This window comes from Schistocerca americana, chromosome X, assembly GCF_021461395.2.
Source record: "Schistocerca americana isolate TAMUIC-IGC-003095 chromosome X, iqSchAmer2.1, whole genome shotgun sequence".
In the NCBI taxonomy this organism is placed as follows: Eukaryota; Metazoa; Arthropoda; class Insecta; order Orthoptera; family Acrididae; genus Schistocerca; species Schistocerca americana.
The window spans coordinates 329,835,934-329,851,516 of NC_060130.1; the positions used below are offsets into that span (position 1 = coordinate 329,835,934).

The 15,583-nt window shown below is 41.5% G+C and overlaps 1 protein-coding gene across 1 annotated transcript in view; it reads right to left on the reverse strand.

Annotated features, from left to right (window-relative positions):
• Positions 1 to 7,791: 7,791 nt before the first annotated feature.
• LOC124556002 (tubulin beta chain-like) overlaps positions 7,792 to 15,583 on the reverse strand; it is a 115,694-nt gene continuing 107,902 nt past the window's right edge. The window contains exons 8-9 of the mRNA XM_047130044.1: positions 12,980 to 13,132; positions 7,792 to 7,917 (exon numbers count right to left, since the gene is read on the reverse strand). Coding sequence (XP_046986000.1) covers positions 7,792 to 7,917; positions 12,980 to 13,132 — 279 coding nt within the window. The remainder of the gene's footprint in view (positions 7,918 to 12,979; positions 13,133 to 15,583) is intronic.

The window sequence follows — 15,583 nt, forward strand, 5'->3', positions numbered from 1 at the left end:
GTGCACGTTGGAGTTCTTTCCAGCCCTGTACGCTATTTCCCACCTAACGTTGGAGCGCCCGATAACCAGCAAGCCTTTGCCCCTGTGTGCCTGCTCTGACCCTGCTGAAGGAGCGGCCACCTGCCCAAACAGGACGAACGGGCGAGGCCAGCCAGGCAGCCTCCACATTGACATCCCGCCTCGAGCGACGCGAACGCGTTGCAGTCCGTGACTCACCCTGAGGTGAGGGCGGCCCCAACACGCCAGGTACATTAGAAGGTGCCTCGGCGGCTGAGTCAGCGGACGCAGCAAGCGACAAGTAAGGTGTCTCAGGCGACGCGCCAGACCCTACGCCGTCGCTGCACCTCGACGCAGCAGCCTGAAGGCGGCTGACCGTGGCCAACAGCACGCTCAGCTGCTCGCGAACCGCAGCCAGTTCCTCCTGTGCCCGCACGCAGTACGCACACACCCTATCCATCCCACTGCTAATATCTAACGACTCCGCGAATTTATACTCTACGGCTATCAATAAGCAATATTACTCCTTTCAAATACGAGAATACGCAAGGATTTTATGTAATTACATATGCAAGCGCACAAACACTCGAAAAGAAATTAAGATCAAACTACAAAACAAATACGAAAGCTAAATATGCGACTCGCTGCTGCACTGATACTTCACCAGCGGCTGCTCAGGTAGGGTTTGGCAAGCACTAAGACAAGCAGTAGAAACTCTCGCCATCTGTGGGCGGGTGTTATCTAGTTGAAATGTAAACCCATGATGGTTTTCGATGAAGAACAGAAGGGGGCATAGAATATCGCCGATGTACCACTGTGATGTAAGTGCGTCGCGGCTGACAACCAAAGGGGTCTTGCTGTGAAATGAAAAGGCACCACAGATCATTGCTCATGGTTGGCAGGCTGTATGGCAGGTGACTGACGGGTTGGTATCTCACCACTGACTGGGGCGCCTGCAGACACGTCTTCGCTATCATCGGGGCATGGAATCTCTGACTAGACTACTAGAGTATAATTCTCGTCATTGAGTCCTGGTTGGAACTGAGCCCCGCTGACCAGTAAAAGCGTGCTACCCAACCCTAGATTTGCCACCAAGACTGCCCCATCACTTCCAATTGAGCACGTTAGGGGCAATATGGGCAAAGACATCCAGCCAATTCGGGATTGTGGGTATATAATGCGCAAAATGAACAGATTTCGACACGATATCTCTCAGGAGGACATCCACCAACTCTCAACTAATGCCAAGCTGAAAAACTGTTTGCATGAAGGCCAGAGCTGGACCAACGAGTTAGCTACTTGCCCAATTTTTTCTGAAATTTTAATTATTTGTTTGTCTGTGTTGTATATCGATCGGCTATGTTGCGAATTTCTTCTTCAATAAAATTTAAGAATCTGGATCCAGAGCAAATTCTTATCCGTCCCCGAACAAGCACTGACTCCTCTGTACTTTATAGATGGAATTATTGTATTTGTTGGAACAGCGGATTTACATGTGTTAAAATTAGAACACGATCCCAGTGAATCTTACTTCTGCAACAATACTTCTGCGCTCTGTCATTTTCCAGTAAATGAAAAAATAATTCTATACTAGTAAAGTTTGTAGTAATTGACAGAAAAAACAGCGAATAAAACAGATGTCATTTCTGGCATTCTCCAAGATGGTGTTACAGGGCCTTTGCTGTTCCTTACCTTCATGAGCAATTTAGGAGACAATTTGAGCAGCCATCTTACGTTGTTTGCAGATAATGCTGTCGTTTATCACTAGTGAAGTCATAAGAAGATTAAAACCATTTGCAAAAGGATTTAGAAAAGATAGCTGTATGCTGCGAAATTTGGCTATTTACCCTAAATAATGAAAAGTGTGAAGTCATCCACATGAGTGCTAAAAGGAATCTGTTGAACTTCGGTTACTCGATAAATCAGTCAAATCTAACGGCCGTAAATTGATTTAAATACCTAGGAATTGCAATCATGAATAACTTACATTGGAAAGAGCACAAAGAAAATGTTGTGGTGAAGGCAAACAGAAGAAAGTTTTGTTGGCAGAACATTAGAAGATGCAACATTAAAGTGCCTACACTACACCTTTCGAGTACTGCTGCACAGTGTGGTATAGTTACCAGGTAAGATTCACGGAATACATGGAGGAAGTTCGAAGAAGGGTAGCACGTTTTATATTATCGGTAAATAGTGGAGACAACTTCACAGACATAATACACAATTTGGGGTGGAGATCGTTAAACCACAGGCTTTTTCGTTGCTGCGGGAACTTATCACGAAATTTGAATCACCAACATTCTCCTCCTAATGCGAAAGTACACTCCTGGAAATTGAAATAAGAACACCGTGAATTCATTGTCCCAGGAAGGGGAAACTTTATTGACACATTCCTGGGGTCAGATACATCACATGATCGCACTGACAGAACCACAGGCACATAGACACAGGCAACAGAGCATGCACAATGTCGGCACTAGTACAGTGTATATCCACCTTTCGCAGCAATGCAGGCTGCTATTCTCCCATGGAGACGATGGTAGAAATGCTGGATGTAGTCCTGTGGAACGGCTTGCCATGCCATTTCCACCTGGCGCCTCAGTTGGACCAGCGTTCGTGCTGGACGTGCAGACCGCGTGAGACGACGCTTCATCCAGTCCCAAACATGCTCAATGGGGGACAGATCCGGAGATCTTGCTGGCCAGGGTAGTTGACTTACACCTTCTAGAGCACGTTGGGTGGCACGGGATACATGCGGACGTGCATTGTCCTGTTGGAGCAGCAAGTTCCCTTGCCGGTCTAGGAATGGTAGAACGATGGGTTCGATGACGGTTTGGATGTACCGTGCACTATTCAGTGTCCCCTCGACGATCACCAGTGGTGTACGGCCAGTGTAGGAGATCGCTCCCCACACCATGATGCCGGGTGTTGGCCCTTGTGCCTCGGTCGTATGCAGTCCTGATTGTGGCGCTCACCTGCACGGCGCCAAACACGCATACGACCATCATTGGCACCAAGGCAGAAGCGACTCTCATCGCTGAAGACGACACGTCTCCATTCGTCCCTCCATTCACGCCTGTCGCGACACCACTGGAGGCGGGCTGCACGATGTTGGGGCGTGAGCGGAAGATGGCCTAACGGTGTGCGGGACCGTAGCCCAGCTTCATGGAGACGGTTGCGAATGGTCCTCGCCGATACCCCAGGAGCAACAGTGTCACTAATTTGCTGGGAAGTGGCGGTGCGGTCCCCAACGGCACTGCGTAGGATCCTACGGTCTTGGCGTGCATCCGTGCGTCGCTGCGGTCCGGTCCCAGGTCGACGGGCACGTGCACCTTCCGCCGACCACTGGCGACAACATGTATGTACTGTGGAGACCTCACGCCCCACGTGTTGAGCAATTCGGCGGTACGTCCACCCGGCCTCCCGCATGCCCACTATACGCCCTCGCTCAAAGTCCGTCAACTGCACATACGGTTCACGTCCACGCTGTCGCGGCATGCTACCAGTGTTAAAGACTGCGATGGAGCTCCGTATGCCACGGCAAACTGGCTGACACTGACGGCGGCGGTGCACAAATGCTGCGCAGCTAGCGCCATTCGACGGCCAACACCGCGGTTCCTGGTGTGTCCGCTGTGCCGTGCGTGTGATCATTGCTTGTACAGCCCTCTCGCAGTGTCCGGAGCAAGTATGGTGGGTCTGACACACCGGTGTCAATGTGTTCTTTTTTCCATTTCCAGGAGTGTATTTTATTGATGCCAGCCTACAGAGGGAGAAAGATCACTGTTGTAAAATAAGGGAAATCAGAGCACGCACAGAAAGATATAGGTGTTCGATTTCTCCAGGCGCTGTTCGAGAATGGAATAATAGAGAATTTTATGGGAAGGTGGTTAAATGAACTCTCTACCAAGCACTAAGCGTAGGCGTTAATATGGTGCCGAGAGCTATGGAATTCTTTGAATTATCTAGTGTTAAGTGCACATATTTATACATTCTGTCGATAACATGAAACCAAGACAAAAGCCTACATTTTTCAGAAGTAAACTAGGAAACGTAAAGCAACAAATCTGTTTATGAGGAAAGTTTTACTCTGGTAGCAGATCATGAGACCCATTCTTCCTGTCCTGTGCTAGGGGTTTACAGATCAACTCCCCATCACAGCCCCCCCCCCCCCCCCCCAGATTTAGTGGTAAGATGGCCCAGTGAATAGCCCTTCAAAAACTGAACACAGATCAAGCATGAAAACAGAAAGAAGATGTACTTAACTACGAAAAAAAATCAGCAAAATAAAAACAATGAGCAGTCCAAGCTCAAGATGTGGAACATCTACCGAATATACACGGCCATGGTGTCGTGGTTATGTGATTACAGTGTTGGACTGCGAAGGAGAGATCCGATTTCAAACACATTTTTTTATTTCTCAAAGTTATGAACTGTCCGTCGGGTCATTAATGTGTCTATTGTGCTGTAACTTCCGTTTACAACAACGAAGTGTAATGAATTGTCCTCCAGACGTACGTGTCAATTTTTTTCTATGCAAGTACCACTTTTATGCCTCTTTAGTTCAGTTTTGAAAGTTTTGACTAATTTTTTTTCTTGCAACACTGTTCACCCGTGTATTTGTTGTTTTCATTTCCGTGAGAGGTCTATGCGGCATCTCGCCTGCTCTCACCTTATCATGTGCGCTTACGGCGGTAATATACTCTTATTCTTACCATATGACTCATGTTGTATAACCGATGTAGGGTACGACAATTACCAAGACTAGAGAAGCGGAAACAGACATGTCAATGACTGGACGGACATAAATTTGAGAAAAAAAAAAAAATAGAGCGTGAGGGAGATTTGAACTATCTCCCGCGAAGCATTCAAACACCGTGACCACACAACCACGACACTTCGCTTTCCACATTTCCCTCGATGTTTCCAATCTTAGAGTTCGATCATTCACTGCTTCGATTTGGTTATTTTTTCAAAGTCTAGTACACATTCCTGTTTTCATGCTTGATCTGTGTTCAGTTTTTGACGGGATATCCACAGGACCATCTTACCACTAAATCTAATGGAGGGGGAGGGGAAGGGGAAAGGGGGTGCTTCCCTTGTAACAAAAAAATTTGAGTACTCAAATATCTACGCAGAACATGTTTGAAATAAAATGAAAATCTTATATTTGTCACATCATAAGGCTACACAAATGTTAGAAATTCAGTAAAGAAAACATAAAAGTATCTTGTGGAATAAGCCTTATCGACAGAATTTGTCACCAGTTAATTATGTAGTCACAATATACTGTTGGTATCAATGGTTTCAGTTTCTGTCTATCGGTTGGTTTCTTCTCATTTAGTTCCACATAGCCCTGCAGAAAAGGAGGAGCACATGGCAACAATGGACGGTTGATTGCGCAAAGCAACAGTTGAAAATTATGAACAATCAGTCCATCAGTGATATTCCTTCCTACGACAAGATGCTCTTCATATCTAAACTCCATAAATGCACATACATAGAATATTACTTTTCATTTTTTCACCGTTATTCGCATAGACTCCACCAAAAATACTTACTTCCTGAAGGAGACCTATTTTTGTCACCAGTTACGAAAATCAAAAATGTTTGCAGTCTGTAAATTATTAATACTAAATATGTTGTTCTTGTTCGAAGATACTTTTAACACTACTTCCTCATGCAATGGATATATTCTATCTGATATGCGAATCTCTCTGTAACATCGAAATTACAGTCAGGTGGCGTGTAAGAATGACCACGTACGGGAAAATAATGGTCTAAATTATGTAATCTTTCAGTGCTAACAAGTGGTTTTTAAGAAATCCAACACTTATTTTTGTTCTGACCTAGAAAACCACCAGGAAATTTGTAGTTACGTAGTAGAACTTTGTACTTCACTATTAATCTAGTCTAAGAAAGAAGAGCAACTTCATCCAGATGTTTCTTGGCCTATCCCTCATGATATACCTGTACGCAAAGTTTTGCAGTGTAGTTCATATTGTGAATATATAATACCTTGAAGGGAAGTTGCCTGCAGCAGAGCGCTTCCTGTACTGACATCTTCGGCAGCTGCAGATTCTACATGTAATTACACATATTATAGCAACTTCATTGTTTTCTTTAGTTAGATTATACAAGGATTCCATTTTGCTTGTGAACTTTTTTGGTCTCCTCGTATGGACTGTGTACTCTGCTGCTGCTGCTGCTACTACTACTACTACTACTACTACTACTAGACTTAACTTTATTGCTACAGCTTTACATTTACAGGAAATAGCAATTTGTGGACTTCTATCAGTGTGAACCGTTCTTCCAAAAATAATGTTCAACAAATACGAAACCTATTCAGGATATTTCTCCACAAAAATGCTACTCATTATTTTGATATTAAGTTTCTTAGTCGAATATTTTCATCTCGTTATGTATAATGACCCTTTTTTGTTGAATATGAGCATAACTGCTCGACTACTGGAATACTGGCCCCTTGGAGATGCATTTAGTGACATTTTTACCCTTTATGTTCTTTGGAGACATTCCAGACAGTAAAGAAACATGTCAAACGGCGAGCACGAGCTTTTGTCACATTTCTATTTTGAAATGCTTTGGCACATATTTGACATCTTACTAAACGTTATGTAACAATACATGAAATAGCATGTGCGAAATATCTTTGCTTCCTTACCTTGTTAACTTTTACAACTTCAGCAGTGCTTTTAATACTAATCGTGTTCATCTTTATTTGCTACAAAAGTTTGTGGATATCTCATAATGATCCCTCTGACAGCTCCGTAACCTTTTTACACATGATGTATTATGGAACTGTTAATGACACACTGAAGCACTGTTTTCAACAGCAAACGTTTTGCATGATCAAAATTTACAGTGAAACTGCAGCATACTGATTTGCAATCGTATCCAATTTTCTTCTTTGTGACAACCTTAGAAGCACAGTTGATGTATGCCGAACTATTTACTTTTGCTTCCTTCACATGTTCTGATTTGTATTCGATATTTTTAAGTTCCTTTTCACATTTTTTTCACTTCGAACAAAACACTTTCTCATTATCAGATGCCATGCTGCCGTTTGACATTCAAAGGACGGTAGTGGCATACCACGTGCTGAACAGACAGAACACTTCTCATGCACACATTCAAAGCATAAATAGCACCTCTGCAGGAGAAGAGTCGTTTCTCAATTATACTGAAATTTTAAACCTCGCCTGTAGGCCAGAAGTATGTGATAGATACGTTCTTTCTACATAAAACTGTATGTGTTGTCTCCACAAATACGAAAATTTAAATGACTCAGTGTAAAAAAGTGGAGAAGCGCTATTTGTGCCTTTAACGATTGAAATACTGTATTACAGCTGGAAAAATGTTTTCATTAAGAGATGAATAAATTATGTTCTTGTATTTCTTACTGGCCACACAAACCACAGTTTTCTCGCTCTTTGTGTGTAACTTCGCAGTTGTGATTTTCGATATGAAATTTAGAACAAAGACTAACCAGATTACTGTAACAGAAGACCAAATACAACTATTCAATGGAAAAAACTTTGATTAAATCTAAATTTCTCATCTTCATCATTTCTTCTCGTAAATAAACTAATTTACCAATTACATAGAACATATTTCAGGGGACCAATCGTTACGGCAGATCAAACAAAAATACGTCTCTTTAAACATGTTTATTGATGCATGCAATACTTAGTTCTGCGCTCATAACTATATCTGTGACTGCAACATCCGCTATCAATCCATATTTTGATTTTATTAAACGTAAATGTGGTATGGTTAGCCCACAACCCGTGTGTCGTCCAGGCTGTACGCGGAGACATCCGCCACCTTATCCTCGGCAGCCTCTTCTACTTCGTCGTCCTGGTCATCGCCCTGGTCGTCGTCGTCTTCTGCAGTCGCCTCCTGCAGACGAAACGCACATCTTAGTAGGCTGTCACAGCAAGTTCAGTTCATTAAATGAAACAACAAGTTTACTGTTACCAGTCACCGTTGACTGGTTACAGTAAACTTTTTGTTTCATTTAATGTCAATAAGTCACGGTAAATCCTAACGTAAAATGTTCGCATTTCAAGTTCAGTTCAACCCGACTACTCCTGCTTGTCGCAAAATGAACTCTGTGGAACTGAATTTATCTTTTACAAGCAGGGAAATATCTAACATTTTTCTTTCAAAAATACAGTCTTGATCACACCACTTATGTTTCAAGAACATAGGTGACCGGTTTCGGTCATATCACATGACCATCAGAATAGCACCGCATGAACAAAATCAGTCTTCGGCCATCATATAACTTTTAATAAGCATGCTGAAGGGACGGTACAACAGAATTTTCAAGTCCTTCATTGCGCTAATAAAGGCTTATTATTAAATAGTTTGGAGGAGATCGAGATATGTACCCATTAGAGAGATGAACCGTCAGTGCTTCTCAATGAACAGCTGGATTTTCGTGAGAAACATTTTTATGATCTCTCTGACGAAATTCTATGAACACGTATGTACTGTTTTGTTCAGAAAATCATAGGACCCAGTTCTATCCATGGCAGAAATGTACCTCAGAACAGTACATAAATATTTATATCACAATCTTAAACTTCCAGCTAGAAATATTACCAAGTATAACTCCATTTTTAATAAACCAGTTTTATGACATTTAAAAAATGTAATATCATACCAATCGCCAGCTGATCATTTCATTATTACATATATCTCCAGTGCCAAATAATGTTAATATAAGACAGACTGAATCTAGCATAGGTGTATACTTGCAGTCAAGTCACAACTCATATCGATATAATGCCACAATGCCAAAGATCTTCACAACATCGTTGACTTTGAAACCATTGTGGTAGTACCACCTTAGCCTATAGAGGACACACTAAGCATTCATAGTCTGTACAGTTATTTTTGAAGCTTTTAATTGACATTTTATACAATATCTAAGTAGTTCCATGGTCGTAAAGATATATTTTATACATAACTAGTTTTATGTTATTATTGTACTTTTTTTTACGTTTTGACGATTATGTGAACCCGTTTTGCACTGGTTGACGTGAGGTAGAGGGAGAAGAGGTAGGCGGAGCATCTTCGTATTTAAGCGAATGCCCGTCACTTGCTGGCACCAGTTGACATCACAGCAGCTGAGAAGAGTGCTCCACCTACCATCTTCGAAGGTTGCCTTGGGTATAACAAGTCTTATTGTATTTTATCTTTATAAGCATTTTGTCATATTTTATTGTCAATCTAGTAAGGTTTCTATTACTTTCTAAATTAAATTACAGGTCTGATGATGATCATGTGATATGACCGAAACCAGTCACCTATGTTCTTGAAACTCTTAAGTGGTGTGATCAAGCCTGAATTTTTGAAAGAAAAATTTTAAGAATTTTTGATCACTGTTCCAAAAATGTTTATTAAAAAAGGGAAATATGTTTGTGGGCACTGAATCAGAATGAAGTGCAAAACTTAACAACGCTTCCGTTTCTTGCAGGACTCTAAATAGACGTGACATTATCGTTTGCAGGTATGAAGTGGGTGCTGAAGTGTTTCTAGAAAACAAACGACGTTTAAGAATTTTACTTGGGCAGTACCACCTTTGATCTTTGCAGTTAAGAGTTACAAGAATCCGAGGCATGGTTGAAGTCTAGGGAACGGTAGATTGCGTGAAGGCATATAGCGGAAGAAAATGTCGGTCACACTGACAACGGACAATGGATCGAGATTAGCAGAGCCCAATCTTAAAGGCTTACATTCAGACACACATTCTGAATGTAGCTGATGCCAAAACGGGAAATTAATTTCGTTAGTTGTTCATCAAAATTTGTGAAGTTAAATGTTTCGAGGACCTAAGTATTTTGCCGGATGACGTAACCTTTAAATTTTACGGAACAGTTAATTGTGAAAGCTGCGTGCACTGGGCTAAAGAAAATCCATACGTAACTGAAGCTAGGCACGTTAGCCTACCACGAATATCATTCTGGTGTTTGCCGTCCGGACGGTTTATCAGGCCCCGCTTCTTTGACGAGCCTATCACAGTCTAACGTAGCACATTATCCCGAGTTGTTATTCCTTGCAGTGAAGTACGCGATTTTTAACAGTGTCTGGTTCTGCTGCCGGGGGAAACTCGTATTTTCGTACTCTACATACTGTAATCCTGTCGCTGCCACGACTGTACTTTCATCACCTCAGATCATAATCTTCAATACTTTCGGAGATATATTTAATCTGAAAATAACTTTTCTTTCGCCACGAAACAGAGCTATCGATTGTAAGATTAGATTTTTAGTGAAATGTTTGAGAATTCTTTATTGAAGATTAGTACATAAAATTTCTTTAAAATTATGTTTTAGCTACAATAGTTGCTTGAAGTAGAAACAGTCGTTTCAATATTATTTAATTATGTTGTGGTTAGAGTGAGCGTATAGAGGACATACGTGAAGTGTGAATGTTTTATTTTACTGAAAACTATGGAAAAGTATGCTTGGAAAAAATCTTGTGCAGTCATGAGTCATGAGACTCGTGTCCACTGTGCTTTCTTTTGTATAAAAACAGCCAAAACGAAAGAAAAAGTTTAATTGCTGGCGATAATTCGGAGTTCATTTTATTTGAATTTCGTTTCATAAATTCTTTCATAATCCTGTGGGACGAGTTATTGATTATCGGCAGCATTTGAAGGCAGGAGCTTTTCTGATTATCTGGACAGACAATCAGCACAAGAGATTTAAGTATTCTACGCACTTTGCGAAGCGCACTGTGCTGCAGTCCTGTGTATCGAGTTGTCGAACGTCAGCAGTCTTAGTGAACGGAACGTGTGGACCGGTACCACACAAATTTCGGCTAAGATTAGAATCTTGTATTCGTTCAGATGTTTTGCCATAAATATGAATCGAGTACAAATTTAAAAATTTTTAGTGAAATGTTTGAGAATTCTTTATTGAATTACTTTGGAAGTTATTTGCGTGTGAAATTGCTGGTCGTTTTAGAACTCCACATGGTGTGTCATGAACATTCATGGAGCATTACGGCGAGCACTTCTTTAAAAGAAGAAGACTGAACTACTTTAACTCGCGGATAGTTGTGGGTCACTGGTTGTTTAGAACACACAATTTATTCGGGTGGCTGTTTTGAGTGTGAAGACAGTAAAACAGTAACAAGCTTGCAATGATAATAGTTTAGGCAGTGAATATGGATTTGATAGCCACTAAGATGATTTTTCAGACACATTAAAGGCTCATTAATTGAACTTTTAACGTTTAATGTAATTAGTTAGAATTCCGAACGCCAGGTCTTTTCTAAAAATATACAGATACTGCCACTAAGTTTGAGTTATGCTACCTAGTCAGTGTTATTTTAATGGCGCTTTTCGTCGATTGAACTAGCACGTATCAACACAGAGTGAAGTGAATGGGCATGAACAAGCCTATCTACGTAGGTTGACAAATTTCTGCACCGAAACCAAGAAATAAAGACCTTCAGGCCGATCCATGATCTAAGTAGATGGATGACTGATACAAGAAACCGCCCAGTCGAAGCAGGTGACTTAACAAGAAATGTTGCATCTGAGAAGTACAGGACTTAACGAAATGTTTGAAAATTAAGTTTATTTTTGCAACAGGAAATTTGAGTCACCAAGTCCCTCCGAGATGGATAGGGCAAAGTGGAAGTGTTGTAGGGTACTCGTTCCATCACCACATTTAATCCTTTTATGTTCAACCTTTTGGGTACTAGCAAGGAAACAATGTATACCGCAAGAATACAAACACTGATCTAAGAGGTCAAATCCAGCAAGCTTTCGATGCTATTCCAATATAAAAAATACATTAGTTACGTCACTGTCTTAGCAGCAGTAATCTTAGCCGTAGTCTTATTTCAACATGGTTTTAGTTTTGAATATATACCGCTAATTTACATCTTAACCTGTACAACACGGAAAACTTTACAGTTCTGTCCGATTTACACTGAAGGGCTTCAGTTCCAAAAAGTGTACATTATTTTGTGACATCGTGCAGTTTTTCGAGGGCACATACAAGTATTTATAGTAATTTGTTGCTCACGAATAACCGTATTTGCAAAAATGACGATGAGAGTGAAGGAAAATACCACGTGAATTACTTTTTTCTTGCAATAATGGTAACCGACACGTACCAAATGTTGAAGTTACCTTATAAGACTTCAACACTTGCTGTTCAGACAACTAACTCGTTTTAGCTATAGTGAAACCACTGGTTGCTAGAATAGGGCTACATTTGCAACATCGGAGTATAGTTTCGTAGTTCGAGATACTAATTCTGTTTAGTCTTTTGTACAACTGGTTCATAATAATTATTACTAAAAATGAAATGATCGTATGGCATTATTCGTCGGGAGGCGGGAGAGTTCGGCCGCCGTATTGCAAGGTCTTTTTCGTTGACGCCACTTCGGCGCCTTGCGAGTCAATGATGATGAACACACAACACCCAGTGATCACGGGGCAGAGAATATCCCTGACCCCGCCGGGAATCAAACCCGGGACCCCGTGCGCCGGAAGCGAGAACGTTACTCAAAGACCACGAGCTGCTACATTATTATTACAACAAACTGGAGACACAAGTAGCTACAAGGTCAGTACACGGACCAGTCTGCGGAACTCAAACACGGATCAGATTCATTTGATTCTTGAACAGCTAGTTGGCAATGTCACTCATCAACGATATTCATTCATTCATTTATTCATTCATTAAGTTACGTAGTGATGGCGCATCTACCATATTTATTACGCTTAATGGAAAAGGCGTAGCACTAAATAAGGTAAGCCTATTTTCTGTGAACATTAAAACTGCCAAAAGGTTTCTTCGTTTTGACTGAAGTGGCATTTAAGGCAGGAGTAACCAGGTACCATGTAGGTGGCAGGGTAACTTTATTTAAGGGTATCAAAATCTGCTACATCGCCTCATTTCTTTTTTAGATTCACCAAACACCCGCTACTAACCTGGTACTGCTGGTACTCGCTGATCAAGTCGTCGATGTTGGAGGCTGCCTCTGCAAATTCCATCTCATCCATGCCTTCGCCTATGTACCAATGCAAGAAAGCCTTGCGTCGCAACATGGAAGCGAACTGCTCTGAAATACGCCGAAACAATTCCTGAAAAAAGTTCGTATTCTTATCAGAAATGCCGCAGTTCACAAATGACACCAGAAAGAACGGGATACCATGTCGCGCACAGTTGAGTACTTGACATAACCCAGAAACGAAAGAAGTCAACTGTGGAGTGCGTGCGAGTGACGATTATTGAAAATTACGCATCATTTATATCGGTTACACAGATCTATAGTATACTGTTCTGCGCCGGCCGGTGTGGCCGTGCGGTTCTAAGCGCGTCAGTTTGGAACCGCATGACCGCTACGGTCACAGGTTCGAATCCTGCCTCGGGCATGGATGTGTGTGTGGTCCTTAGGTTACTTAGGTTTAAGTAGTTCTAAGTTCTAGGGGACTGATGACCTCAGTAGTTAAGTCTCATAGTGCTCAGAGCCATTTTTATACTGTTCTGCTATCTTCTATGGTTGTGGCATCTGTTTCAGTAGCATGGATCATTACTTTTTCGTTTAGGTTGACGGCTCTCCACCGTAGCAACGTTCTTTTACCCTCAGTATGTTTTAACAGAGCAGCTAGAGACTTAAATTGTGAATTATTATTTGACAATGTTCGTTATTCCATTTTCGAAAAACACACAACTGGACTATAGTTATCTACTTAAAAATCTATCTTTGTACTGATTCTATGAATGCTATCAATGTGTAACTCAAAAAGCACGGAAAACTTCATGATATACAAGGTGATCTGGGATTCCTGTTACAAGCTTCTAAGTCTTTTAGAGGGGAGTGAGTACATAACATTCTGACAGTTTCTGTTCAGATGTTTAACGTGTCCACTTCTCCTCGAGGAATTTAATTAGGAGTGACGCAGTACAATTGGAAAGGAAATATAGCTGAACATCCATTTATAATCCCAATTGTTTGTATTGACACTTTAACATTACGTTTTTATATTATTCTAAAACAAAAAAAAACTCAGCGTACTGTACGCACAGGACAGTACTGATGCATAACAGCGGCTCGATATGGCGGCCACAAACTTTGTTAAAGATAGTTTACTTAGGAAACCTGTTGTGGTACACCCTCGCCATCCCACATGCCATATCTTCAGTTTCTAGTGCAGCGACCAGAACTCATGAGAGCAGATCTTCCTCTGTCTCTTCAGGGGTCTCTTAAATTATACTTTGCATGCGACTCAACAACTGGTAGTCCACATCATCCTGTCTACTCTATTGCATACCAGGAGAAGCAACTCAGACTTTCCCCTCAGCAGACGTGGACGCCTTACACATGTAAACTGAAGCTGCCGTGAAAAGAAACGGTACGTTTCAGAACATGGGTTCCTATTCAAATTATTATGTTCTCGCTCCAGTCTACAAATCTTGGAAGTTTGTAAGGGGAATTTCGGAAACCCTGTATGTATTGTATTCCATTTTTAGAGTTGCGTATTACTTACATTAATAATATCAATTTAATATATGACAACATATACACATGGTGTGTATAAATTGTGTCCGTAAGTGAATGACTGTTCCTGTCACCAACCCATTACAAGAAGCCCATATGAAAATGGGCCGAAAATGTCCGAATCCCGAGAGGAATTCCCCGTTATGTAATGCACCTCAGACTTACATTTTTAATTGCATTCTTCGTTACAGGTGATCTCGTCATTTCTTTTTAGCTTGTCTTTTGTTGTTTTGCGTATGTTAGTAACATCCATCACGTCACAAGAGATTTATTTGGTGAGAGATAAGTGACATGCACTACATATACGGCCTTGCGGATGGAAATGCTGCGGCAGCACTTCAGCTTCATACTTAAAGGTATCTCAAGAGGCAGTTACCATGTGTAAATACATTTACATAGTGCTTTTGTGAGAAAGGCACATTGGAAAGAAGGGTTTGTAACATTGGCAGACCCCAAGACCTATGAAGCTGCAAGCTAGAACGCGTTCATATTTTGGACAAAAGCTAATATACTGACTGATCGAAGGCAAGGAGTTACCTCACCTGTAACATTCAGCATCACAATCTCCTGTGAACGCATCACTTTCAGTGGGTGAAAGGCTTAAATCCCGAAAACATCCTTAGCAGAAGAGGTTTGTCGACGCACGTCGCGGCAGTGTGCTGTGTTCGTGCATTGTCAGTTGTTGGCACTGATAAGGCTGCTTTACAAGTGATGGGATCTTCAGTTATCGTAGCAATCACGTCTGTGCGTACGAAAACCCTAATGCAGTACATGACAACGGTAGCGATTCAGCCTCAGCGTGTAGGATGGAACCAGACACGAGTGTGTTGGTAGTTCTTACTTCTTTGGCCACCTTTTGGCCAGTGTAGAACAGTGGCGAGACGTGGCATGGACAAGGCACGTCGTTGGAAATCCCCTCAGAAATAAAAGCCATGCTGCCTTTGTAGCCGTCCGTAATTGCGAAAGTATTGCCGGCGTAGGATTTTGTGCACGAACGGATTTCTCGATTATGTCCCAAAAAATGTCTGATGAA